Source organism: Sinocyclocheilus grahami, unplaced genomic scaffold (assembly GCF_001515645.1).
Source record: "Sinocyclocheilus grahami isolate Dianchi unplaced genomic scaffold, SAMN03320097.WGS_v1.1 scaffold369.1, whole genome shotgun sequence".
In the NCBI taxonomy this organism is placed as follows: Eukaryota; Metazoa; Chordata; class Actinopteri; order Cypriniformes; family Cyprinidae; genus Sinocyclocheilus; species Sinocyclocheilus grahami.
In genome coordinates this window covers 449,063-476,137 of record NW_015505548.1, presented here as the reverse complement: position 1 = coordinate 476,137, position 27,075 = coordinate 449,063, and the positions used below count along the sequence as shown (strand labels likewise).

Here is a 27,075-nt window from a genome sequence, read left to right as displayed (position 1 = left end):
GTACATATAAACAAAATATATATTTTTTAATATTTAAATTGGATGCTGTCACCATAATAGTGATTCTCATTGTTTATATATAAACCAATATTATATAAATTCAATAAATACATTTATATACATATATAACTAGATTAAAACAGTGACAATCACAATTAGGATGGCAGCATCAAATTTATATTTACACAAAATAAACTAAGAAACATCCTAAATCATATGACTGCATCAGCAACAATGAACTGCAAGATTTAATTAAACTATTATTTCACTGAAAAAAACAGAAGACACAATGACATGCAGGGACTTCTGGGAATATAAATGAGTGATGACTCAAATGAACATCTGAATTGTTGTTGTTTGTCTTTTAATCAATTCATAGAAATGAACCGTCAGATCAATTCAGCCTTCCAAAATGAAAACTTGCCAAAGGAACACATACCACAGGCAAAAGGACAATTAAGTAGAATACGTTTGATCACTGCATCTCACAAGGTCAATAATAGTTGAAACACAGCTCCACTATTCTGAAAACAGTCAGACTTCCTGAAGTTCGTTACTGGTCAACATGACTAAAGCAGGTGTTGTGAAAGTAAATACTGTTAGTAGCCGTTACCTTGCCCTTGTCGAAGTAATTGATGATCTCTTGGTACAGCTGGTCTTTGAGTTGACACTGAGTGGTGGCCTGGTAACCGTCTCTCTGCGTCAGGTGGGCGGCACAGGCCTCTTCAGACCACTGACAAAACAACATCACAATTACACTCTTCAAATACACCGCATTAACCTGCCACTGACCTACTGAGAGTCACGCTAGATCTATACACATTAATACAATCACGAGTCAACATCAAACTTTAAAGGAGTCGTATAATTATATTTTCCATCATCTTTCGAAATAAGAAAGTTATTATATGATGAAAACCTAATGAAACTCAAACCTTCCCACACTAGTGAGAAGCAAAGCTGCAAAACATCCATCGAAGTTACAATATGTGAATTCATTAACACAACCGCCCACATATATACATTAATGGTGCCTGCTAGGCATTCAGAACCCTGGTTTGTCTAGTCAAGGTGAGGTAATAAAGATATTAGTACTTCAAAACGATATCCCTGATGATCTGATCAGTTTGAATGACACATTTCAGATCATTTTATGGAAAGCATTCAAGCAATGTGATATAAAAAGGCCATGTTCAAAACATCAGAGAGAGTGGTTATGACCGACTGTTTTTAGTGCAAAAAAACTTTATTATAAGCATTATAAGTGGACGACAGGGAAAAAAAACTAATAGAAAGAAACAAAAAATGATGCGACCCCACTGAACAATAAATGAAAATCTGCAATATGCAGGTGCACAAACACACACACTCATATAGAGCAGTGTGGCTGCTTTCAGATCGCAGCTGCTGGTGATATTAATTTTGTTGTGCTGAAAATCTGAAAGGTTTTGGCTGTATTTCTGTGCCGGCGTCGAGAGCCCATCTGATAACGCTGATTTATGTGGCCACACTGTAATATTCATTACAGATGCTGCCTGATCCTGTAAACAAGTGATTATAGGGAGAAACTGTGCAGATTAAGAACTCTTGGTTTTTTTGCTGACCGCTCAGTTCAAAGCCTCTGTGGAATAAAAACACACACACAGGAAAACGAGCGATCTGATTGGCTGGAGCGGGTCAGCTGACTGTCCTGCGGGACTCTGCTATTGGCTGTCACACTGAGCTACTGTATTGTGCTAAAGGCTCTGTCAGGACTGATTCACTGTAGTGTGAACGTAATTGACATTTCATGGAGCTTTGTGCAACAGTGGAGGTCAAGCACCTCAGGAAAGTGCATCATCGGCGTGAGGAGGAACGGAAAAACCAAGCCAGGTGGCGTTCTTCATCATGTGTGTTTCTGGAGCCTTTAACCAGTAGGTTGTTGGACTAGTTGTTCAGCACTCTGACTGTTTCTCATTGTGAGATGTCAGCGCTGGTCTCTCTGCGGTTACTGTCGTCATCATCATCAACAGAGTGGGGGAACTATGATGTCAGAATCCAGAAGTGTAATCCGCCACGGGTTCCTTCAAAATTTTCCAATTAACGAGTAAAATAAAGCCTGTGGTAAACATAACTTGAGGATACTTTTATGTTTTCTTCTACAATGTAAATTACACGCATCCATACACAAAACACAATTTTTGAAGCAGTTATATTCATTTTTGAAAACGTGTGTTTTTAATAAGTAACCACATAAGAAAGTTTGGGCTGTGAGTGTGTGCAGTTTACATTGAAGAACAAAACGTAAAAGTATTGTCCCGTTATTTGTCTGAATGCATGTTTAAAGACTTACAAAATGTATTTTGAATATAGGCACCCATAGAACAGAACTGATTTCACCAATGTCCAAATGAGCAGATAATCAGCTGCAAAGGTTCAGGTCTTGGTGCGGTCTCTGAACAGGACTGAGAGGGTGTGTTTGTGTTTGTAAATGCTTGAATAGTGTGTGAAACACAAGGTGTGTGTAAGTATGTGCATGTGGGAGCCTCGCTCTTGTATGCAGGAGCAAACAGAACGACGTCAATAATCTGCCTCTCTTCAGGTCACCTGTCCGTTACACAGACAGCTGCAGATTCTCTCAGTACTGCAGATGCAGGATGCATTTAAAGGCACGCAGAGGTTCATGCAGGCCATTTCTGACATGCAATCACACGGCATGAGGCTTTCTGTCTGATTCATGCATAGAGACACAGAAAACCTGACAGTATATAATAGCATATAATAGTTAATCGAGTCATGCTACTCCTTAAACAAGCAAAAAACTCTCTCTCTCTCTAAAATTATATATAAAATAAATGTAAATATTTACATTTGATGCTGCTATCCTTACTGCTGTTTTAGAATACATAATATGCAAAAGATAATATGGAATGCATTATATATTTATGCTTCAGTAACAATTCAAATATTCCACTAATTTAAATAATTTTACAAAATAATTACATGATGAACAGAACGACGGCAGCTATTTATGAAAAGAAGCTGCGTGGGTTCGAGAGAACGTGGTGTTCCCTCGCTCACTGTGATAGCCGACAACCGATGACAATCCGAGATTCACTACAGAACACACGCTGAGCCCAAATGCAGATGTGATTAAACAGCAAACCAATATACATATTAATCCATTTGCTCCACTAACAGTTAATGCCAATTATCAAGACTTAACTCCCAAGATTGACTACAATAAATTTGCATTTCCTAAAGGACACAGTAGTGCTTGCAAAGCAGCCTCATAATATAATGTTAATGCTTTGGGTAAGGTTAGGTTCTCGGTCATGCAAATGTGCTAATTAAATGGCACATCAGAGCTTTGCATTTGTCATGAAACGCATCTGCTTTGCATAGAAATGCAGCTGTAAAGGTGAGTACATGCTTAAAAGAATAGTTCACTCTAAAATTAAAATTTGCTTAATTTACTCACACTCAGGCCATCTAAAATGTAGAGTTTGTTTCTTCATCAGAACAGATTTGGAGAAATGTAGCATTGCATCACTTGCTCATCAATGGCTCCTCTGCAGTGAATGGGTGCCGTCAGAATGAGAGTCACAACAGCTGATAAAAACATCACAATAATCCATGCCACTCCAGTCCATCAGTTAACATCTTGTGAAGTGAAAAACTGTGTGTTTGAAAGAAACAAATCCATCATTAAGAGATTTTTAACATCAAAATACGAGTCCTTTATTCATAATATTATTTTCTTCGGTGCAAAAGTAATCTCATCTGAATCAGGAGAGAAATCTGCACAGATCAAACACGGTTTATAAGCAAAAACAGTCCAAAACAAATGAGTGGCTGGATTTTGATGTGAGAGACATTAGATGGACTTTTTCACTTGAGGAAGCATCATTATGGATTTTAGCTGGAAGCAATGGCTTAAAGTTAAAAACATCTTAATGGTGGATTTGTTTCTTACAAACACACAACTTTTTGCTTCTCTAGATGTTAACTGATGGACTGGAGTGGTGTGGATTACTTGTGGATTATTATGATGTTTTTATCAGCTGTTTGGACTCTCATTCTGACGGCACCCATTCATCACTGCAGAGGAGCCATTGATGAGCAAGTGATGGAATGCTACATTTCTCCAAATCTGTTCTGATGAAGAAACAAACTCATCTACATCTTGGATTACCTGAGGGTGAGGATATTTTAAGCAAATTTTGGGTGAACTATACTTTAAACAGATATAAAAAGTAACATTCCTGTGCAAATAAATGCAAGAAAATGACTCAGTCGCAATTTATTATGCAAAGATGACTGTCAGTTAAGTATACAAAAACCAAAAAGGACGCCTGTATGTTAAGTGGATGAATTAATTACAGAAGTTTTAATACTTGGGTATTAAATGTAATACCTTAAGTTTCATAAGTTTTATACTAAATATTGATGAATTTTAATACTTAAAGCCTTGCAAGCACCGCAATCATGTCTTTGGCAAAGTTTAAGTGTCTTTCTACCAGAGATTTGTTCTCAAATCTGCACTTGAGGTGACTTTCTAAAATGTCAGATGAGAGCAGCAAGCACTCGTTCACCTAACCGGGAAAAAAAACACCCTTCTGTAGAACATCAGCACTCAGAAATGGAAATGTGCATGAATTATTTCTGTCTGAGTTTTCAACAGTGAGATTTCCAATTAAATCATACCAGATACTGTAGATCCTGCTGTTGATCATCATTATCACATGTTCACTGAACCTTCATTTACTGACACAGGTAAGAATAAATGTAGTGTCTTTACTGGAGACATCCAGAGACGTCTTCCAAGGTAAAAGTGTGTGGAGTTACCTTGAGGAGTTTAGCGTGCAGCAGTAGGGTGTATCCGGCCTCGGTGTAGTTATCACACTCCTTATGCAGGTCACACAGCTTATACAGGTACCTACACACACACACACACACACACACACACACAATTGACATTAACAATCTGAACACAAACTCCATTACAAAAAAAAAAAGCTTTAACAACAAACTCACAAAGGCCACCAGCTCAGAGCAGCTACAGTGCTCAGATTAACTCGACATTCACATAACGAATGACTCCAAACACAGGGAATCGCAGAGAAACTTTTCTTCTCTAAACTTAAGATTCTTAAAGATAAAAATTACAAATGGAATGTTTTCAGAAATCAAAGCATGCCATTTTTTTTATTCTGATTCGCCAATGCATAGGTTGTGTCCCAAATGATGCATAATGCACTTATTCTGTGCACTGTACTCACTGTACTCAAGTGTATTTATTAAATAAGGTTATTTTGACATCCAACATGGTAGTCTGATAGCCCCTCCCCCAATTACATAATTAAAGTTGTGAGTTCATGATGAAGCGACCAACATTACACACTTCATTATAGTTTTTAATATATTTTTAAATATTTAACAATATTTTTGTTTTTATATTTTCTGTTTTCATTTTAAGTATGGTTTTATTAATTTTCGTGTGTTTTTGTCTTTTTATTAGTTTTTAGTTTAAGTTATTTTAGTGCAAGCTAAAATAAATGAAGAAAAATGCTAAAGAGCAGTATATCTGAAATATACTTTTTTTATATTATAAATATCTTTACCGTCACTTTGGCTCATTTTAATGTGTCCTTGCCAAACAAAAGCATAATTTTCTTTTAAAAAACGGTAAGCTTTATCTTTCCTTCCTTCCAAAAGCACGACTTGACCTGCATCTGGAATTCTCACCGGTGAATTTTTTTTTCTTCTTGAATTTTTCCATGTTCTTCCACACACACACACACACACACACACACGCACGCACGCACGCACGCACGCACGCACGCACGCACACATATAAAGCCGCTCACCTGATGTACATCTCTTCTCTCTCTATCTCCTTGTAGAAATTCTGCAAGAGAAACAAGGTCACTTATTCATGCTAAACACATCCTGACCTCAGTTCACAAAGAACTACAAATCGGTATTTGAGAGATGATGGGCTCTAGAAGAATCCATCACCATCCCTGTGACGTCTTCTGTCCTTGTGCACTCGTGCTGTTGATTTCTACACCGACCAGTGAGAGGTTTGAGAGTCATGTTTAACACGAGGACTCCAACAGCACGTTCAGATTTAATGTGCACTCTTGTCTTCCAAAAAAAATTTTCAGTTCGTTTGTAAAACTGGTGATGTGTGTGAAAGTACAGCCAATAAAAAAAACAAACCAAGCCTTCGGACGTGGTATTAACAGCACTGTTTCAGTGAGAGATCATTTTTGATATGCAGTACTGTCAGATTCAAGTTCTTCATTGATGCTACGTTTGAACAAAGCCGTAACTTTAATGCTCGTGGGCATGTATAAAGAGTTTGAGCCAATTATAAAGTTGCAAAGGAGCTGATGCAATTACTCCACGCCATCAGGACGCCTACACACTCCAGCTAGAGCGCGCTCCGTCAGGAAATACTGGATGCATTTATGTAAGTGAAGATGCACTGTAAAAACTCATGGGTTTGCTGCATTGATGCTCCGTCGAGAAACTAAATGTTCTCCTCACCAGCACGTTAACTGTGCAGCTCATGCGGTTCTCCTTGTTCTCGTCATGCATGATGGTCCTGTAGTCCAGAAGTCTCTCCAACAGACGGACCACCAGAGTTACGAAGATTTCGCCAGTCTTAGCCAGATACTTGTGCTTCCTGCAGTGCTCCAACAGACTATCACAGACATACGTACATTAAAAGTGAGTCACACTGCTGTGTCCTGAACTAGAGACATGAAACAGCATATGCAATGCATGTAGAGTCAACACGAAAGCAAATTTGATTTCATGCTCAACTTAAATGTCCCTAAACTCCTTATGAAAGTCAACATAAATTACCATAATAACATTTCTAAGCAAAATGCACTTTTTAATGTAAAAGACTTGACGAATTAGGCATTATGTTGTTAGTTAATATTTGCGCATGTGCCACTGATTACACTGAAAGGAAGAAAAAATATTTTGAGAAGCAGAGTAAGTTATTATATTTCAATGAAAGATTTATTTTTATTTTTATTAATTTCATACTAAATGCACTGAAAAATATCAATAAGAAGCTCAATAAGACCAAGAACATTTATATGCAAAGAAATTAATTACAATTTAATTTGAAACATTTTATATGAATATTTAATATTAAATACCGGTGTTTTTTTAAAAGATCATTTAAATGCTTTCATAGTTTTTGTTAATATTTAGATTTTATTTTTAGACTTCGTTTTCACTTTAATTTTACAGTTGTGTGTTTTTGCAATTTTTATAATTTTTTTTAATATGTCCCTTTAGTTTTTATTTATTAGTTTTAGCTTATTTAGTTTTAGTTATTTTAGCACTTAAAGTTAAACTAAACTAAAATTATAAATTTAGCCATGGCGACTAGCCGAAATAAGTTTTTAAAAATATATATATTTTATTTTAGTTAATGCTTATTTTGTTTTAGTTAACGGTAATAACACAAATATTTAACAAGATGAAAATTAAATATGGCCAGTTTTTTAAATAAATATTTAAAAAACAAAATATTGAATAAACATCTTTAATATTAAAATCAAATTAATTAGGGTCAGTTTTGATTTGATTATTGTCTTTTAAAGGCACAAATCTCTTCTGCTCTGTTCATGTAGCATCATGTAGCAATTATATTAACGTGTGTGTGTGTGTGTGTGTGATCTGCGCTCACATCTTCTGGAAGAGGATTTTGTACTGTTCGTCTCCTCGGCCGCCTTCCACCTCATGATCCAGCTTGGTGATGATCTCGTTCTCAAACTGCAATTAAACACAGCGGCTGTAAATAACGAGTGGGGCTAATTTTTCATTTCATTAGCGTCGTTCCTCCCAGCCCTCCTCTCTCTCCTCCTCCTGCGTTTTCTCGCTCTCTTGCGCTGTGTCAGAGAGTAATCAGCCGTTATCAGTCACACCAACTGTGAGCTCAACTTTATCTGCTGATTACCATCACTGCGCTTCATCACACAGGCTGTAAATAACGAGTGGGGCTAATTTTTCATTTCATTAGCGTCGTTCCTCCCAGCCCTCCTCTCTCTCCTCCTCCTGCGTTTTCTCGCTCTCTTGCACTGTGTCAGAGAGTAATCAGCCGTTATCAGTCACACCAACTGTGAGCTCAACTTTATCTGCTGATTACCATCACTGCGCTTCATCACACACACACACACACAGGCGTCTGAGGGATTTTCTTTTGTAAGTTATGAAGTGAGACGTCTTCAGTATAGATGAACACAATGCAAACTTACACACACACACACACACACACACACACACACACACACACAAATTATGATTTCTGTCCTCCTCACATCATCCTCATATGTCAGATAACTCACAGACTTACTGTAGATGTCATAATTAGCATCAATTTTACTAAAAAATCCCTAACTACATAAAGTTTGATGCAATTGCTGCCTGGTGGACAATACAACTCTGTAAACTTAGACATCATTAATAGTGCTTCACTTCCATGCTTTAGACTGGATTGTATGTTATACTGTATCTCAATACAGTGAAATTAGCAAAAACCGAATGCTCACATGCATATTTGCACACATGCTCTGTGAAGAGCTCTGCGACTGTTCATCCATTTGAGTAATTAATTTAAGAAGCAATGTTTAATTACTGAGAAACACCTGAAGTATTTTTAATCAAATAAATGCAGCTTTTGTGAGCACAAGAGACATAAACATTTAAAAAAAAAAATCGAACTGACCCCAAACTTTTAAATGGTAGCGTACTTGCCCATGAACTGTACTATTAGTATGCAGTACACATATGCAAATTAGGATGTAATGATCACAGAAATCACACAGTTACTGATGTCTGTGAACTAAAAAATCCCTAACTACATAAAGTTTGATGCAATTGCTGCCTGGTGGACAATACAACTCTGTAAACTTAGACATCATTAATAGTGCTTCACTTCCATGCTTTAGACTGGATTGTATGTTATACTGTATCTCAATACAGTGAAATTAGCAAAAACCGAATGCTCACATGCATATTTGCACACATGCTCTGTGAAGAGCTCTGCGACTGTTCATCTGAGTAATTAATTTAAGAAGCAATGTTTAATTACTGAGAAACACCTGAAGTATTTTTAATCAAATAAATGCAGCTTTTGTGAGCACAAGAGACATAAACATTTAAAAAAAAAAATCGAACTGACCCCAAACTTTTAAATGGTAGCGTACTTGCCCATGAACTGTACTATTAGTATGCAGTACACGTATGCAAATTAGGATGTAATGATCACAGAAATCACACAGTTACTGATGTCTGTGAAAACTGACCATCTGGAAGCAGCGTCTGAAGTGAAACTCGCACTGCATCATGTCAAAGAAGATGGGAATGGTAGCTTTACGCAGCTCGATCTCAGGAACCAGCGTCATCTCCAGAATCGGACCCACCATCTCAGGGATAAACCTGATTTTGTGTGGACCTGCAGGATGTTGAGAAGAAATTCTCAAGTTAGCATGCCTGAATTCTTCAGTTTATTTGTTTAAGATCTTTTCTGTGTGTTTTATGCCGTAGAAACAGGATATGTTTGTGATATTTCTGCCGGCAGGTGCAGCAGCACAGGGAATATCAGCTCTCAGCTACTTCCTTGCAGTGCCTATTTGTGTCTAACAACAACTTTTATGTATTTTTGTGAGCTGTGTACAACTTCTATTTCAGAGGCACGATTTCTACAGCTCTCAAAAGACAGACTTTCATCTGCGCTCCGCTAATCTTCAGAGTTTCGCACAATCACAGTGCTGAATACAGCCAAAGATCTCTGAATCTCTGGCGTCTGTGACTAAACCCGCTATCAAACGCTGCCAGCTAATGAACAACCAAAGGCAGCTGAGAAACACGTCTAGCGTGAGGTGGCAAAAATTCCTTCAGAGAGGAACGTGGGAGCCGAAAATACTTTCACAGCGGTTCTTCCTCAACTGTCCTGCCACTAATTAGCACCTTCACTTTCAGAGCATTTCCGTTTGCACGACTCTAAATAACCGCAAGGTGTCTCGGTCGGAAAATAACCCACCTGAATCAGTGCTAAAGCTGTAAGCAATACAAATGGGCCAGACATAAGCCTTACAAAAAGAAATGATACCCAAGTTAGTGAATATGGTACGTGAAAGCTGGGGAACCTTTTAAAGATGCCGTGGTTTTTCCAAAGGCAGCTGAGAAACACGTCTAGCGTGAGGTGGCAAAAATTCCTTCAGAGAGGAACGTGGGAGCCGAAAATACTTTCACAGCGGTTCTTCCTCAACTGTCCTGCCACTAATTAGCACCTTCACTTTCAGAGCATTTCCGTTTGCACGACTCTAAACAACCGCAAGGTGTCTCGGTCGGAAAATAACCCACCTGAATCAGTGCTAAAGCTGTAAGCAATACAAATGGGCCAGACATAAGCCTTACAAAAAGAAATGATACCCAAGTTAGTGAATATGGTACGTGAAAGCTGGGGAACCTTTTAAAGATGCCGTGGTTTTTAGGGACACACAAGGGTTGAGCCTTTTTCAAGAATCTCATAGAAAAACTACATATTTTAAATGTGCTTTTATTTTATTTATTTTAATTTTTTTTATTCAGCAAGGATGCATTCAATTGACCAAAAGTGACAGTAAAGTAGGGTTGTGACAGTGAGGAAATTTTCCCTCCGGTTAATCGACGTGTGACAACACCGGTAATACTGGTATCACCCTGGGGGCAGGGGCGTTCCCTCTTTTTCTCACTATCCTTTGCTTTTAAATAGCTTGTAAAAGCAGCGTGCGCATTTTACTTTCACTTTCAAATAATGGCAATTCGGCGTAAAGTAATTGCTCGTTTTTAGTTCGTTTGAATTTTCCCTCTTTTCCTCACTTTCCTTTGCTTTTAAATAGCTTAAATGCGCCGTGCACATTTTACTTTCACTTTCGAATTAGCGGCAGTTCGGCGTCAATTGCTTGAATGCAACAACAAAATACAACGTCAAACTCACTTTAGCGTATATATAAAACATAGAACTTTTATTAACAAAACAAATAAAAATACACCATGCTAAAGGGCAGGCTATGCCTAATATAAAATAACAAATAACTTACATAAAGTTTAAATAGGTATACAAAACTGGAAATAGGCTTAGTAAACATGTATAATATATATACAACCAAATAAATAAGAAACGTAGAACGTATTAGCAAAATTAGTAAGAAAGATTGGAGGCACGGCATACACCTTGATGTCAAATAAAATAAATAAATGACACAAAGTTTAAATAAAGTAAAAATCCACAAACAATGGGGAACCAATTAAATAAGAAACAATTTTTACAAAAAAACTTAAAATCACCTTAGATAAACGGCAAAAGTCAATAGGCTTTTCAAAATCCAAAATATTGTCAAACAGGCGCTTTTGCATTTCGTTTCGAAACTAAATCATCCGCCATCGTCTTTTCTGTCTCACTCCACTCTTCTTGTCAGTCAGCTGGACTCACTCTCTTCACTGGAGAAATGAAATCTGATCTGAGATGCGACTGTCATTCAGCACGCTGCATTGAGCAGCCGCATTCAGTTTTTAATTGTAGTGTCTGTTCTTTTACTGAACTAAATGATTTTTATTAGGCTACTACAAAAAATCAAAACAATGGTGGGGGTAGGTGCCGCGGTGGGCAAGTGACGTAACCGGTGTTGCAGCTTAACACCGGTATCACCGTCAGCACCGTCTATCGCGGCAAGCCTACGGTAAAGACATTTATAATATTACAGAAGATTTCTATTTCAAATAAATGGTGTTCTTTCTGTGTATCAAAAAATCCTGAAACAAACTATCACTGTTTTCAACATTGATAATAATAATAATAATATAAGAACATTTCTTAAGCAGCCAATCAGCATTTTAGAATGATTTCTGAAGGATCATGTGACACTGAAGACTGGAGTAACGATGCTGAAAATCCAGCTTTGCATTGCATTAATAAATTATATTTTAAAATATATGCAAATAGAAAACAGTTATTTTAAATAATAATATTATTTCACAATTTTTCAGTTTTTACTGTATTTTTGAACAAATAAATGCAGCCTTGGTGAGCAGAAGAGACTTTCCAAAATATTTAAAAATCTTACCGACCCAAAAGTTTTGAACAGCAGTTTAATTGAGCAAAAAGTTCATTTGTAAACACAACATGAGCATATATCTAACAAACATGGACTAAAAACCTCAACACTTTAAATCAGGCTTTCATTGCATCTTTAACCTGTACTCCCACTAACAACACAGCTATTTATTAAACATAGCTGGACATGAAATAGTGATTTTGAGTTGAAAATCATGTGAGAATGTAGAGTGATTTGTATGTTGAGTTACTATGCAAAACTGTACAAAACTTAGACATTACATTGTATATGAAATTATTCAAAAACAAGCAGATTGTGCTTGATAAAACCATAAAAGTATTCAAGAAAGTTATGCAATAATAAATAAATCATTTGCTGTGTTAAGAACTTACAGATAGACATACCCTTGTGTACTTTACATCTATTTTTGTCTGATTTAATAATGATCTCTTAAAGGTCAGCTCACCCAGGTTGTACCACATGTCTCGGATCTCGAAGCCAATCTGTCGCCTCATGTCTTGATACCTGTAAAAGAGAAATAGGAAGATATTAGAAAAGACTTTAGAAAGATGACTTCTTAAAGTCAGAGAGCTATGAAGCCACAAAACATCTGACAGAACATTTCAATGATTCTCCAGGAATTGAGAAACATTTACAGTTTGCTAGCCTCAGCTTGCAAACCTTCATAATACAGTCCTTACAGGACCGGACGGATGATCTGCGATTCAGAAAGAGGAGTAGAATCAATGTCAAGCGAGTTTAGGAAAACGACAGAAGATGAGGTCGCAGACTCGTCCCGAATCGGTGCTCTCGTTCAAAGAAAGTGTGAAGTAAGCAGCATGATGACAGATCCCTTATGCTTTACCTCCGCAGGCCTGGCATCCATTCATTAGCGCTGTCATCACACGCTGACATTTTGGGATGCCTGTGGCCCTCAGCTGAATTCTGAGCCACCATTGATTGCTTTGTCAATACGCTCTCATCCAGTGGTAATTTATGATGACAAGGACGAGGCGCGTCGGAGCCCAGCTAACACTCAGTAAAGCCTCTCACAACTCCTGTCTTCATTCCTTCAGTCTGACCCTCGTTACTGACGTTTAATCATTTTTGTGACAGAGACGCTGCAGATCAGATGCATGCTAACATGCTAAAGCACGTCACGTGACTCACCTCGAGTCTGACCAGGACCTTATTCACCTCTCTGTGATCCGGGTTTTAATTTAGCAATACTGAGATATTTTAATTTTAATTTTAATTTAATTTTAATTTTAATTCTAATTTAAATGTTTTCAGATTAAAAAAAAAAAGAAATTGATACTTGAATTCAGCAAGGAGGATGCATTAAATTGATCAAAAGTGACAGTAATAGCATTCAAAATATTATATTTTAAATAAATGCTGTTTTTTGAACTTTCTATATCATCAAATAATCCTGAAAAAAAAAGAAAATGAAACAGCATTGTTTGTTAACACTGACAATAATCAGAAATGTTTCTTGAGCAGCAAACCAGCATATTAGAATGATTTCTGAAGGATCACTTGACACTGAAGACTGGAGTAATGATGATGAAAATCCAGCTTTGATCACAGAAATAAATTACATTTGAACAGATATACAAATAGAAGCCAGTTATTTAAAACAGTAATAATATTTCACATTACATGTGATTTTTTGATCAAATAAACAGCTTTTGTGAGCAAAAGACACTTCTTTTAAACATATTTAATAATCTTACCAACCCCCAACTTTTGAAGCATATTGTATACCAAGAGCATTATTATTATTATTATCACAGTCAAAATTATTTCCTGTAGTAATGTAGTAACATTATGCTACAAATACTGTTGATTAACTAGTTTAACTTGTACTGAACCCGGTGCATTTCTGTAACAGCCAGTGTTATTTTAGTATCATTGAGATACTATAGTACTTTTTATTAGTAATTTGAATTAGTTTTTATTTGTATATTTTTCATTTTAATTTGTAACATTTTTAATAATTGTTTTGTGTTTTTATTTTTTTTAAATATGTTAATATAATATGTATTTCAGTTTTAGATATTTACGTATGTCATGTTGAGAAATGTTGCCTCGGCAACTACAGTAGCTGAAATATTTTTTTAAATATTTTATTTCAGATAACATTTATTTCAAATAACGGATTGTATTTATTTATTTATTATTAATTTTTACTTTTAGTTTACTGTAATAACCCCGGTAACAGCATGCGTCTCAGATGCAGATATTGAATGTTTTTGCTCATACTCTTGGACACTTCATTTCCCCTGCCTGACCTCTCCATTCACTTGCTGACTCCACTGACCTGCTCTCTTAATTACTTCACCTCCCCCTGACTTCCCGTAGCCCTCCTCCTTCACCTTCTCCTCTCTCCATGGCTCTGTCTGTTTCCCGCTAAGCGCTGCTCTATAATTTGCGTCTGTAGTGTCCACAGTGACAGAACGAGAGAGACAGACAGACAGCGAGGCTGCGTGTCCTTGCACTCATACAGAAGAGGAAGCAGAGTCTATTAACACTCACACTTGTCAGCCCACGGGACGATCAAGATGCTAACAGAACACAGCGACAGATGGAAAATACAGAGGGACAACCGCTCCTGTATTATTAGTGCTGTTTGCTAACACGGCTCTTCTCCTGCTCATACTCAAGACACTGAGCAAAACACAAGTCATATCTACAGATCAGACTGTTATACGGACTCAAAGGTGGGTTTGTTTAAATTAGGTCAGTGACCAGTTAGCAACCACATAAAAACACTCAGAACACCTCAGAGACTGCATAGCAACATCCTGGCAACCACCCGAAATACCAAGCAAGCACTCTTAGAAGAACCTATTGACTACGTAGCAACACCCTATAGCCATTCACTCAAGCAGCCACATAGAAACACCCTAAAATCATTTCAGAACACCCAAGAAACCACATAGCAACACACTACAGGAAAAGGAAAAAAAACCTCACATTAACATCCACTTACAGCAGTGTAGGTAAAAGCCCACAACATGCTAGCAACTAGGGCTGTGCAATTAATCGCATGCAATTGTCAAGCGCATCTCGTCAGTAAAGCCAGTTCCGTGATTGGTAGTAAATCGCCACCACCTGCTTTCAGATGGAGCGGCATTTAATACACAGAGCTGTAGTTTACTGACAAGCTAGGCAAATCGCGTTCATAATCGAATGTGATTCATCTGCGATTATGAACGCGATACTGCCTAATTGTCAGTGAACTATGGCTCTGTGTAGTAAATGCCGCTCCATCTGAAAGCAGGTAATGGAGATTTAATACTAATCACGGAACCGGCTTTACTGACCAGATGTGCATGACAATCACATGCGATTAATTGCACAGCCCTACTAGCAACTGTATAGCAACACCCTGAAACCACTCAAAAACATCAAGAAACCACTCCTAGAAGAACCTATTGACTATGTAGCAGCACCCTACAGCCACTAACCCTAGCAACCACATAGAAACACCCTAAACTCATTTAGAACACCCGAGAAACCACATAACAAAACCCTGACAACCACCCAAAACACCAAACAAGCACTCCTAGAACAATCAATAAACCATATGTCAATACCTCAGAGCCACTCACTCTAGCAACCACTTAGCAACACCCTAGGAACCACCCAGAACACCTCAGAAACCATTTAATAGATTTGGCAAATCCACAGCACTCCAGCATCTGCTGCCGAGTTTCAGAAAGGCACGGCTCACAGGTTCTCCAGTAAATATAGTGTATTTCTGAGAGACTGTAATGAGCATGTGAAAGCTTTGGCCTGATGCTCCTCTTCTGTGATGCCAGTGAAGTCTGGACTCTGAGAGACAGAATGAGGAGAAAAAAGCAAGAGAGTGAAGAGACAGCAGCAGCAGCAGCCTCTCTCAGGTCAGCATGACACCTCCAGCAGAACACAGCAAGAACGGAGGGATGAAAGCTCAGGCTACGGCTCTGAACGAATCAAACCAGCACTCTGAAAGAGGCCCGACGGGGAGCAAACAGCACAGAAGAACAAAGTCAGAACAGCGCAACAGATTGCTATACGACGTCCTCAAGACATCAGCACTTTTTCCTGATGAAAGCCCTCAAAATGCCAACGTTGTGCTGCTTTACTTTTTGGGTTTTGTAGAATTCCAGGACATGAAGTGCAATCAGGTTGAAATGCTGTCTGCAAGTCAACAAATTAAACTCCATTACAGCTGACACAGTGTGTTGAGCTCTGTGCGCTTTTATTTTTGCACAAGTTTGGTATTAAAATTAAACAGTTCACCCAAAAATATCAGCTGCTCATCCTCGAAACATTTTTCCTTTGAAGAAGAGTAGAATATTAGAATATTTAGATTTGACATTTCCATGCCACAAAATATATTTTTCAGTGAACTATTTTTTTTTTTTTAAAGGAATGCAACGTTAATTTCTAGTTGAATTATTTTCATGCTATGGGCTCTTATTAATAAATGACTTATTTTAAAATCTATTCTTCTTAATTAAAAATAAATGCACAATAATGAAAAAAATGGAGCAAATAAATAAATAGAACAATAAATGGCACAAATACAAATAAATACATAAAAAACAAATATATTTATATAAATAAAAAAGGCTAGCATTTTTCAAGAGATGCCATTTAGGAGTTAACTCTTAAAAACAATTTTTAATAAAAAATGCACCATAAATTTCTAGTTGACACCCCTAATTGTTATGGTTGATTAAAATTACTGGCAGAATAAATAAATATATTAGTTTATAAAAAAATTTATAAAATTAATAATATTATAAAATTTGATGTTGTTTAATTAAAAAATAAATAAAAAACTTTTAATCCATCACTATGCTCTTAGCAAATCACTCAAACATGCTCTTAAAGGGGTCATATGATGCGATTTCAATTGTTCCTTTCTCTTTTCGCGCTGTGGATCGCTGGATCGGCTTTCACCGTGGACGAAGCTGGCCCCAGCCCGGGGTCGTCACATGTGGTTGCCGCAATCCCGCCCGCCCGCCACGCCGTTCTCAAGCCCACCGGCCGCCGCTCATTCAAGCCGGTCTCTGCTCACTCTAGGCCTCCGTGTGTGACACTGTGTTTCGTGAAAGCGAAACTACTTTGTTTGGTCTTCCAAAAGAGGACACGACTAGAAATCAGTGGTTAAGTTGTATTTACAACACTGTTCCAGAACACTTCAACCCAAATATTCAGATGTGTGCAACGCATTTTATGGAGGACTGTTTCCTGATCCTGGGAGAGTAGACTACAACTGTTCTGACTCATGGTTTTTTTATATTTAAAGAGTTTTTATATTTTATATATTTAAAGAGAGTTTTTTGGGCAGTGTAGAGTAGCGCTTGTTGTTTGTCATTTCTCCGATCACAAATGCAGACATGGTTTTATGTTTATGCGGCGCGATGCACAACACATAAAAAGACAGTATAAGTCATTATAATACGTAATTATGTCCCCACTGGGTGAAACAAATGCCTCGTTTATAATGGCTTTTAATGTTTTCGCTCTGGCCGGACAGGGCATCACAGTATGGTAGGGGCGTAACATTTCCGTCTCACGCTTGAGGTATTCGGCCAATCACAACGCACTGGATAGCTGGCCAATCAGAGCACACCTCGCTTTTCAGAACGATGAGCTTTGTAAAAATCGATGCGTTTCAGAAAGACGGGGCATAGAGGAGAAACAATAATGTACAGTATGTGGAAAATAATGTGTTTTTTTAACCTTAAACCGCATAAACACATTTCATTACACCAAATAATGTTCTTTTTAGCAACATCTTATGACCCCTTTTAATAGACAAGACTGTTTTAAGAGACGCTCTTTAAGGGTTAAATCTTTCAATTTCTCTTTCTAAGTTTGTGCTAGATGATGGGGAAATAAGCAATAACAATACTAATAATTCAATACCCAATAAATGGAAATATTAAAAAAGACCGCTATCAGGCTGATATCATCCGATCTAATACTGTATTGGTCCCATTTATCTAAAAAATATTGTATATGTAATTATCATATGCTGAGGTGCTGAGATCGCTGGTTATTCAATTCTTGTAAATTCACCCACAACCTTAAAGCAAAAGCACCTTCAAGAAAGAGGTGCCATTACTGACACCAGCACCACATGTCCTGAGAAAATGTTTTGGTTTTGGAAACGTGTGCTCCTGTTCCTGAGAAGAAGCTGCTTGAGAGGCCGTGTGATTCCAGAGGCTGAAGACTCCTGACAGACAGTGATCCGTTTCTACGAGAATGAGCTCATGCCACAGGCAAACACAGACAGCAGACAGACAGAAGCTCCTGGAGCTGATAACAGGCTCGTCACTGCTCTCTATCACTCAGTCCTGCTGTCTCTCGCTCTCGAAAGCTTTAAACAGCAATGCATGCTTTCATGAAAACACATTTCCTCTACCTTTCTCAACCCCACCAGATAAAACTTACATGCATTCATTATTTCTTACAACTTTGTATTACTGACTCTTCTCGTGTTAATGCCTCCTTAAAGGAACAGTTCACTCAAATATGAAAATTTGCTGAAAATGTTCTCAAAAACGTCTTAATGATGGATTTGTTTCTTTTGGCTTCTCAAGATGTTAACTGATGGACTGGAGTGGTGTGGATTACTTGTGGATTATTGTGATGTTTTTATCAGCTGTTTGGACTCTCATTCTGACGGCACCCATTCACTGCCAGTGATGGAATGCTACATTTCTCCAAATCTGATGAAGAAACAAACTAATCTCCATCTTGGATGGCCTGAGGGTGAATGAACGATTCCTTTAATGTGATAGTATTATGCAGCACTGCATTGTGGGTAGGTGTCTGTGATATCAATGCTTACTTGTGGAAGATCTTGGCCCGTTTGTCACTCGAAAAGTTCTCCAGCTGCAAAGACTCCTGGGTAAGGAATGCCACAGCGAGGTGGAAGTAGTTATTCCACAGCTGAGAGAAAAAAGGAGAGATCACTTAGTAAAGTAATACTCAGTCATTTGAGGAATCACTCATTTTTTTAACACAAAGAATGAGGGATGGGTTATGCAGACTTGCTTAATACTTAGTGTGAAAGATTTGAGTGAAGTATGAACAATAAGTATGAGCAACAGTCTGTGCACACACTGCTATTTAAAGCACAGAAGAGCTGATGTCACTCAACAATTATTTCAAATGAATTCATTGTCTCTTGAAAGCCAAAGCGTGCATCACCAGATGGGTTCATGGGTAAAACAAGGAGCGGGATAAGAATAACCACCAAACGGCAACAACTAACATGAGCACAAAGCTCAGAGAAGAGCCGCTTCAAATATTCAAATCAGATGCTGGGAAATTGCAGCCTATTAGCCTGTCATGAGTTATTCTGGTAGAGAAATGTAATGATCCCTGCTGGAACTTCCTCTAACTCAAGGCCGAACGTGACGATTAAAAAACATGCTTTTCATAAATAAGACTATACGTTTTGTTTTCATTGCTTTCCGGTAGCACTTCTAGTCTTAAAGGGGTCATATGATGCTTTTTTTAAAGATCATTATTTTGTGTATTTGGTGTAACAGAATGTTGACATGCTTTAATGTTCAAAAAACACATTATTTTCCACATATTTGGTGTAACAGAATGTTGACATGCTTTAATGTTCAAAAAACACATTATTTTCCACATATTTGGTGTAACAGAATGTTGACATGCTTTAATGTTCAAAAAACACATTATTTTCCACATATTTGGTGTAACAGAATGTTGACATGCTTTAATGTTCAAAAAACACATTATTTTCCACATATTTGGTGTAACAGAATGTTGACATGCTTTAATGTTCAAAAAACACATTATTTTCCACATATTTGGTGTAACAGAATGTTGACATGCTTTAATGTTCAAAAAACACATTATTTTCCACATATTTGGTGTAACAGAATGTTGACATGCTTTAATGTTCAAAAAACACATTATTTTCCACATATTTGGTGTAACAGAATGTTGACATGCTTTAATGTTCAAAAAACACATTATTTTCCACATATTTGGTGTAACAGAATGTTGACATGCTTTAATGTTCAAAAAACACATTATTTTCCACATATTTGGTGTAACAGAATGTTGACATGCTTTAATGTTCAAAAAACACATTATTTTCCACATATTTGGTGTAACAGAATGTTGACATGCTTTAATGTTCAAAAAACACATTATTTTCCACATATTTGGTGTAACAGAATGTTGACATGCTTTAATGTTCAAAAAACACATTATTTTCCACATATTTGGTGTAACAGAATAATGATCTTTAAAAAAAGCATCATATGACCCCTTTAATGCATTACACAGATATTAAAAGGATAGTTCAAATAAAAATGTTCAATCTGTTATTCTTTCTTGCATTGAACACAGAATTAGACTCAATTTAGCTGGTATTATTCCAATATTTACAAAGCTATATCATTAAATGACAACAAATGAAATGCTGAAAGCATAGATGAAGTAAACACTTCACAATAATCATGATTATTTAAATTACATGTAACTAACTAAATTTTATTTAAACAACAAGCATATGACCAAGAACATGCATTAAGAAACTGAATTGTATAAAATAAATTAATTCAAAAAATACTGCAACATACTACAATATAAGTATAAACATTACAGCCAGTTAACATTATTATCTAACATCATGGCAATTGAAAACATGTAAAAATAAATAAATAAATAAATACATAAATAAAACAAAATTACAAATAAAATAAATTTAAAATAAATAATCATGAAAATAAATAAATGAATAAATAAATAACATGCATTTATAAAATAAATACATACTGCAATATATATATATATATATATATTGCAGTATGTATTTATTTTATATATATATAAGGGCTGTACGATAAATCGCATGCGATATTTCACGTGCATCTTGTCAGAAAGCCGGTTCTGTAATCAGTAGTAAATCTCCATCACCTGCGGGCTTTCACATTGAGCAGCATTAACTACACAGAGCCGTTGTTCACTGACGATGGAGATTTACTACTGATTACAGAACCGGATATAATACATATATATATATATATACACACACATATACATACATATATATATACAGTATATATATATAATGCACATGCACCAGGAATACATCAACTTGCCCTCATGTCATTCCACACTGATATTTTTTCTTGCATTAAACATCTGGGGATTTAGCATATAATGACAGTGGATGGGGACCAAAATCTCCTTGTTTGTTCCAACAGATTTGCTGAAGTCTCACCTGCAGCTCAAAGTTGGTTTGATCAAGAAACTTCTTGCTGAGCACGGCGGCGTACTGATTGATGGCTCGCAGGAAGACTCTGAAATTAGAGAAAACTCACGTCAGCCACTGTCTATTCAATGAAAACTAGTGCAATGAGATCACAGCCATACTCTATCCATTCATTATCATATTTAAATGAGCGTGTTTGTTCTTAACCCCAGCCTGTAAACGAACCATAAACACAGCCAGTTAAACACAGAACAATGTCATTCCTGACACAGAACTAAAGCTACGTTTAGCGTGCAGCGAAGAAGCACATCAACTACAGATGATAAACTTAATCACAGGTCTTTAACTCCGCCACACTGAGACCACATTAGGAGGATATTAGAGAGCTTTAAATACGCTTAGCTCAATAAAGGTTGTTGCTAATGAACTATGAGAGAGAACAAGAAATCTTCATATACTTCTCTAACTGTGTCACTGCTGAAGAGAAGGAGAAAGAGCGAATGGAGAGGAAGAACAGAACGGAGAGACTCAAATCACTGCAAAATGACAATCTGCAATCAAATCGAGATGAACAGATTCAAAGCATTGAATGTCCAGATCATTTCACATCCGTAATATGATATCATATGAGTAGCAGTCATGTTCACTCACTAGTCTGTAAAATTTGTAATTTTTTCCTAACATTTCCCAACAGGAGTAGGAGTCTCAAGATGCATAAGATGCAAATAAAGCAAGCAATCTATAGCGACTTCTAAAAACCACTTTTTGTTTTGTATTAAAAGCTTTTTTGAGTTTTTATTTTTCTATGGTTATATGTGTATTTTTGAAAAACAAACAAATAAATAAATACAGCAACATACTACAACATAAAATACAATTTAAGCAGATTATTTATATTATAGCTAATTAACATGATTACTGTCAAAGATGATGTTCTGAGGAAAAGCTATTTAATTCATTTGATGAAAGGAAATAAATTAATAATTTTAATTAACATCCACATGACCAGGAACGTGTATTAAGAAATTAAATCATTTAAAATAAATACATAAAATCTATTTTTATTTCACGTTGACTATACCTGTTCTGCTAGGTGGTCTAATGTCCAACATTATCAAACTGTCATGCAGCAACACTTGAGAAACACCAGCCAATGCTTCAATATCAAGTGTCAAAAGTCATAAGCTGAAGTAGATTGGACAAGTTTCTTATTATTAATTTCCAACATGAAAGTGCAAGCGGCGATGTTAATGTCTGACCCCTCATGTGTGAGCGTCTGTCAGATGTTTGACATCTCATTAGCACTACTGCATATCAGCGACTGAATTGTAAGTCGTCTTTAAAAGACCTTGGCTGTGTAAATGCATCAGAAGCCTTATTAATCATCCTTTAATCTCAATCGGGGCAAATTAATTTCTGATCGACTAAGATAAAGAGTGTGAGCGAGCGCTAACATCACGGCACTGCCACCGATCTGGAGGACATTTGACTCCTTCATTGTAACGGAGAGATGGAGAGTTTCTCATCAGGGCCAACAGATACAATCTGTTTATAATGCACTGCTGAAAAATAACTGCTTAATGTGACTGGAGACATTAATAATGCAAGTGAGCTTTACTGAATCAACAGATGGACAGACAGACTGACGACAGACTTTAGTCACAGCGGACGGCATATTTAATCTGACACGCATGAAAATGAGGATGTGTCACTTCAATATGTTGCATTAGAAACTTTTACTATATTGTTGATACCATGGTACATGCATCAATGCACTGCTATCAATGAGTAGAACTGCTTTTTATTATTTAAATGTGAGACTGAACATGAAAACAGAGAGATATGAAAATATAAAGTGGGATGCATCTGATCTGATTGTAATAATTAACTGGATAATACATACACTTTGGGGTCAGCAAGATTTTTTTTTTTTTTAAATAAATTAATACTTTTATTCAGAAATTATGCATTATATTGATCAAAACAGTTAAGATATTTATAATGTTACAAAAGATTTATATTTCAAATAAATGCTGCTATTTTGAACTTTATATTCATTAAAGAATCCTAAAAATATATAATGTATCACGCGTTGTTCCACAAAATATGAAACAACACAAGTGTGTTCAACATTAATAATAATCAGAAATGTTTCTTGAGCAGCAAATCAGCATATTATACTGATTTCTGAAGATCATGTGACACTGAAGACTGGATAATGATGCTGAAAATTCAGCTTTGATCACAGAAATAAATTACACATTCAAATAGAATTCAGTTATTTAAAACAGTAATAATATTTCACATTATTACTGTTTTTACTGTACTTTTTAACAAATAAATGCAGCCTTGCTGAGAATAAAACACAAAAACAAAGTGGTAGTGTAACTAAGCATTAACACATGGTTATTTATAGAATTAATTACTTTTCTATGAAAAATAGCCAACGGTGGATGATCATATAAACTGTTACTGTGATATAGAATTACTCATCCCCAACATTACCCATGTTTCTGTATTATTGTTGTGGAAATTTGAGGCACACAAGAGCACAACGCCTTTCATAATAACAGCTTCATTTAAATAAACTCAATCATGCCATCTGATCAATAATACTGAAGTACAGTGACATTTTAAGTCATTTTTAACATCGGAAATGAGTGTTTTAGAGCTTCCAAACATGCAGTACAAAACTCTCTCTAAACAACAGGAAAGAAAACAGAAATGCAGCAGCAGCTCATAACATACACTGCGTTTCATTGATTGAATATTCTATTCTACAGTCAAAAATTCATTTGGTGTCAGAATGACACACGCTCAGTGCCACGCCTGCCATTAGAACACAAATAACTGGTTAACATCATCTTCTGGAAGGCAAATAGGTTATCGTTTCCTAAGGTGAAAAGTGTGTGTTTTTTTTTTAAATATAATTTCCATCTCAGTTTAATATGCAGAAACAACTAAGTAAAAGTGTAATACTGTAGTACTTTGTGGCATTAAACATCGCTCTGTTTGTCATCAACTGACAGACATCAGTTTGTCAATCTATATTAGCATTCAAAAGTTTGGGGTCAGTAAGATTTTTTTGTTTTTGAAGGAAAACTCTCTACTGCTCCCCAAGGCTGCATTTGTTTGGCTAAATAAACTCAATCATGCCATCTGATCAATAATACTGAAGTACAGTGACATTTTAAGTCATTTTTAACATCGGAAATGAGTGTTTTAGAGCTTCCAAACATGCAGTACAAAACTCTCTCTAAACAACAGGAAAGAAAACAGAAATGCAGCAGCAGCTCATAACATACACTGCGTTTCATTGATTGAATATTCTATTCTACAGTCAAAAATTCATTTGGTGTCAGAATGACACACGCTCAGTGCCACGCCTGCCATTAGAACACAAATAACTGGTTAACATCATCTTCTGGAAGGCAAATAGGTTATCGTTTCCTAAGGTGAAAAGTGTGTGTTTTTTTTTTTAATATAATTTCCATCTCAGTTTAATATGCAGAAACAACTAAGTAAAAGTGTAATACTGTAGTACTTTGTGGCATTAAACATCGCTCTGTTTGTCATCAACTGACAGTCATCAGTTTGTCAATCTATATTAGCATTCAAAAGTTTGGGGTCAGTAAGATTTTTTTGTTTTTGAAGGAAAACTCTCTACTGCTCCCCAAGGCTGCATTTGTTTGGTTAAAAATACAGTAAAAATAGTAATATTGTGAAATATAATTACAATAATAAATGAATAAATTGTAAAAATGAATTTATTCCTGTGATTTCAAAGCTGAATTTTCAGCACCATTACTTCAGTCTTCAGTGTCCCATGATCCTTCAGAAATCATTCTAATATGATGATTTGCTGCTCATTTTTTATTATTATCTGTTATTAGCTGTGCTGTGGATATTTTTTTCTCTTTGATGAATAGAATGTCCAAAAGAACAGCATTTACTAGAAATAGAAATATTTTGTCTCTGTCACTTTTGATGAATTCAAGGCATCCTTACTGAATAAAAGTCACGGGTCTAATTACATATATTAAACGCAGTTCATGCATTTGCATTATTTGCCATTATGGCTATCTCATTGACACCTGGTGGTTCTTGCACATGCAAAAATCATCATCATCATCATCATAATGATAGAGTGATTGCTAAGATGTCCCGAGTGATTTTAACAAACAAAAAACAAAATACATAAAAAAAAAGAATATAAAATAAAATAAGATCAAATAAAGTCATGGAAACTTCTATTATACATGTGTGTAAATGACAGTAATTGATAAAAGAAAACTTTCATAAAAAATAAATAAATAACGTATTAAAGTAAAATATAAAAAACATTTATAAACTGAAATAAAACAGAACATCACAATAAAACAAAACCAAAACAAAATACAATAATAAATAGAATAAAATAAAATAATATGAATTCAGAGACACCTCCATCATAGGTGTCTGTAAATGACATTAAATCACGAAGGTACACTTTCTTAATGACAAATTTAGGCTATTTTTAAAATCAAATTCACATGGGACTTTATACAGAGGTTTAAATACGCCTTCAAATGTGGATCATCCAATCAATTTCAGTCAAACTCAATCTGTTTCATCAATTCCTTTTGACTCTATAAATAAACTGGATCAACAATCCAAGACAAACACCACCAGCACATTCTGTTTGTCTCTAACACATAAGTAGCACTGATGAATGTGCAGGCGCGTTTGAGCGCTGATGAACTGCTCTCATTTCAGCAACACACATGCCTTACACAGTTTATCCGTTCATCAGAGCATCAGAAGACCAAACAACCGTGTAAGACGGTTAAAGACGATTTCTCTAATGCCGCAGCTGCTCAATATGAGGCCACGAGGTCAAACGAATCCCACTTTTGATGATCCCTATATCCCTCATGCGCTCTTCCTTTTAATACCACTGACATGAGTAATCAATGCATGCAGACGCAGTCGTGTGAGCCAAACTCAAACAGCAGCTGGGCTCTGATCTCTGGAAATCTGTCTGGGATGCAAACGGAGCAAAGACAAGCCTCATTTTAACCCCTCACAATTAAAGCCAATCAGTCTGTACGCTCGAGCACGGCAGGGCAAACACTAGAAACGCCAACAGATTTCACACATGTCGTTCATTGCTGCTAATGTAGATTCAGTAACAGATGCATGTGTGTTTGTGTTGCAGTCGGATCTAATGACTCTGACTGGACTGCTGATCCATGAACCTCAAAAGCAATTTTGCTGCAAAAACATCCATTTACTACTTCTTTCTAGCAGCAAACTGAGGTCAGACTGCTTAAATCGGCTCGCGGGACCATGATACTGCATGCTGCAACTTTAAACAGAACTTTCAAACATAAATAAATATCGACATACAAATAAATACATATAAAAATAAACACACATATACAGTGGGTACGGAAAGTATTCAGACCCCCTTACATTTTTCACTCTTTGTTATATTGCAGCCATTTGCTAAAATCATTTAAGTTAATTTTTTTTCCTCATTAATGTACACACAGCACCCCATATTGACAGAAAAACACAGAATTGTTGACATTTTTGCAGATTTATTAAAAAAGAAAAACTGAAATAACACATGGTCCTAAGTATTCAGACCCTTTGCTCAGTATTTAGTAGAAACACCCTTTTGATCTAATACAGCCATAAGTCTTTTTGGGAAAGATGCAA

General features: G+C 36.2%; 1 protein-coding gene across 1 annotated transcript in view; it reads right to left on the bottom strand.

Annotated features, from left to right (window-relative positions):
• The window catches only part of dock1 (dedicator of cytokinesis 1), a 270,237-nt gene that overhangs the window by 52,009 nt on the left and 191,153 nt on the right, over positions 1–27,075 (bottom strand). The window contains exons 29-37 of the mRNA XM_016230377.1: positions 21,382–21,460; positions 18,964–19,064; positions 12,574–12,632; positions 9,315–9,463; positions 7,697–7,782; positions 6,535–6,691; positions 5,850–5,890; positions 4,828–4,918; positions 614–733 (exon numbers count right to left, since the gene is read on the bottom strand). Of these exons, the coding sequence (XP_016085863.1) occupies positions 614–733; positions 4,828–4,918; positions 5,850–5,890; positions 6,535–6,691; positions 7,697–7,782; positions 9,315–9,463; positions 12,574–12,632; positions 18,964–19,064; positions 21,382–21,460 (883 nt within the window). The remainder of the gene's footprint in view (positions 1–613; positions 734–4,827; positions 4,919–5,849; positions 5,891–6,534; positions 6,692–7,696; positions 7,783–9,314; positions 9,464–12,573; positions 12,633–18,963; positions 19,065–21,381; positions 21,461–27,075) is intronic.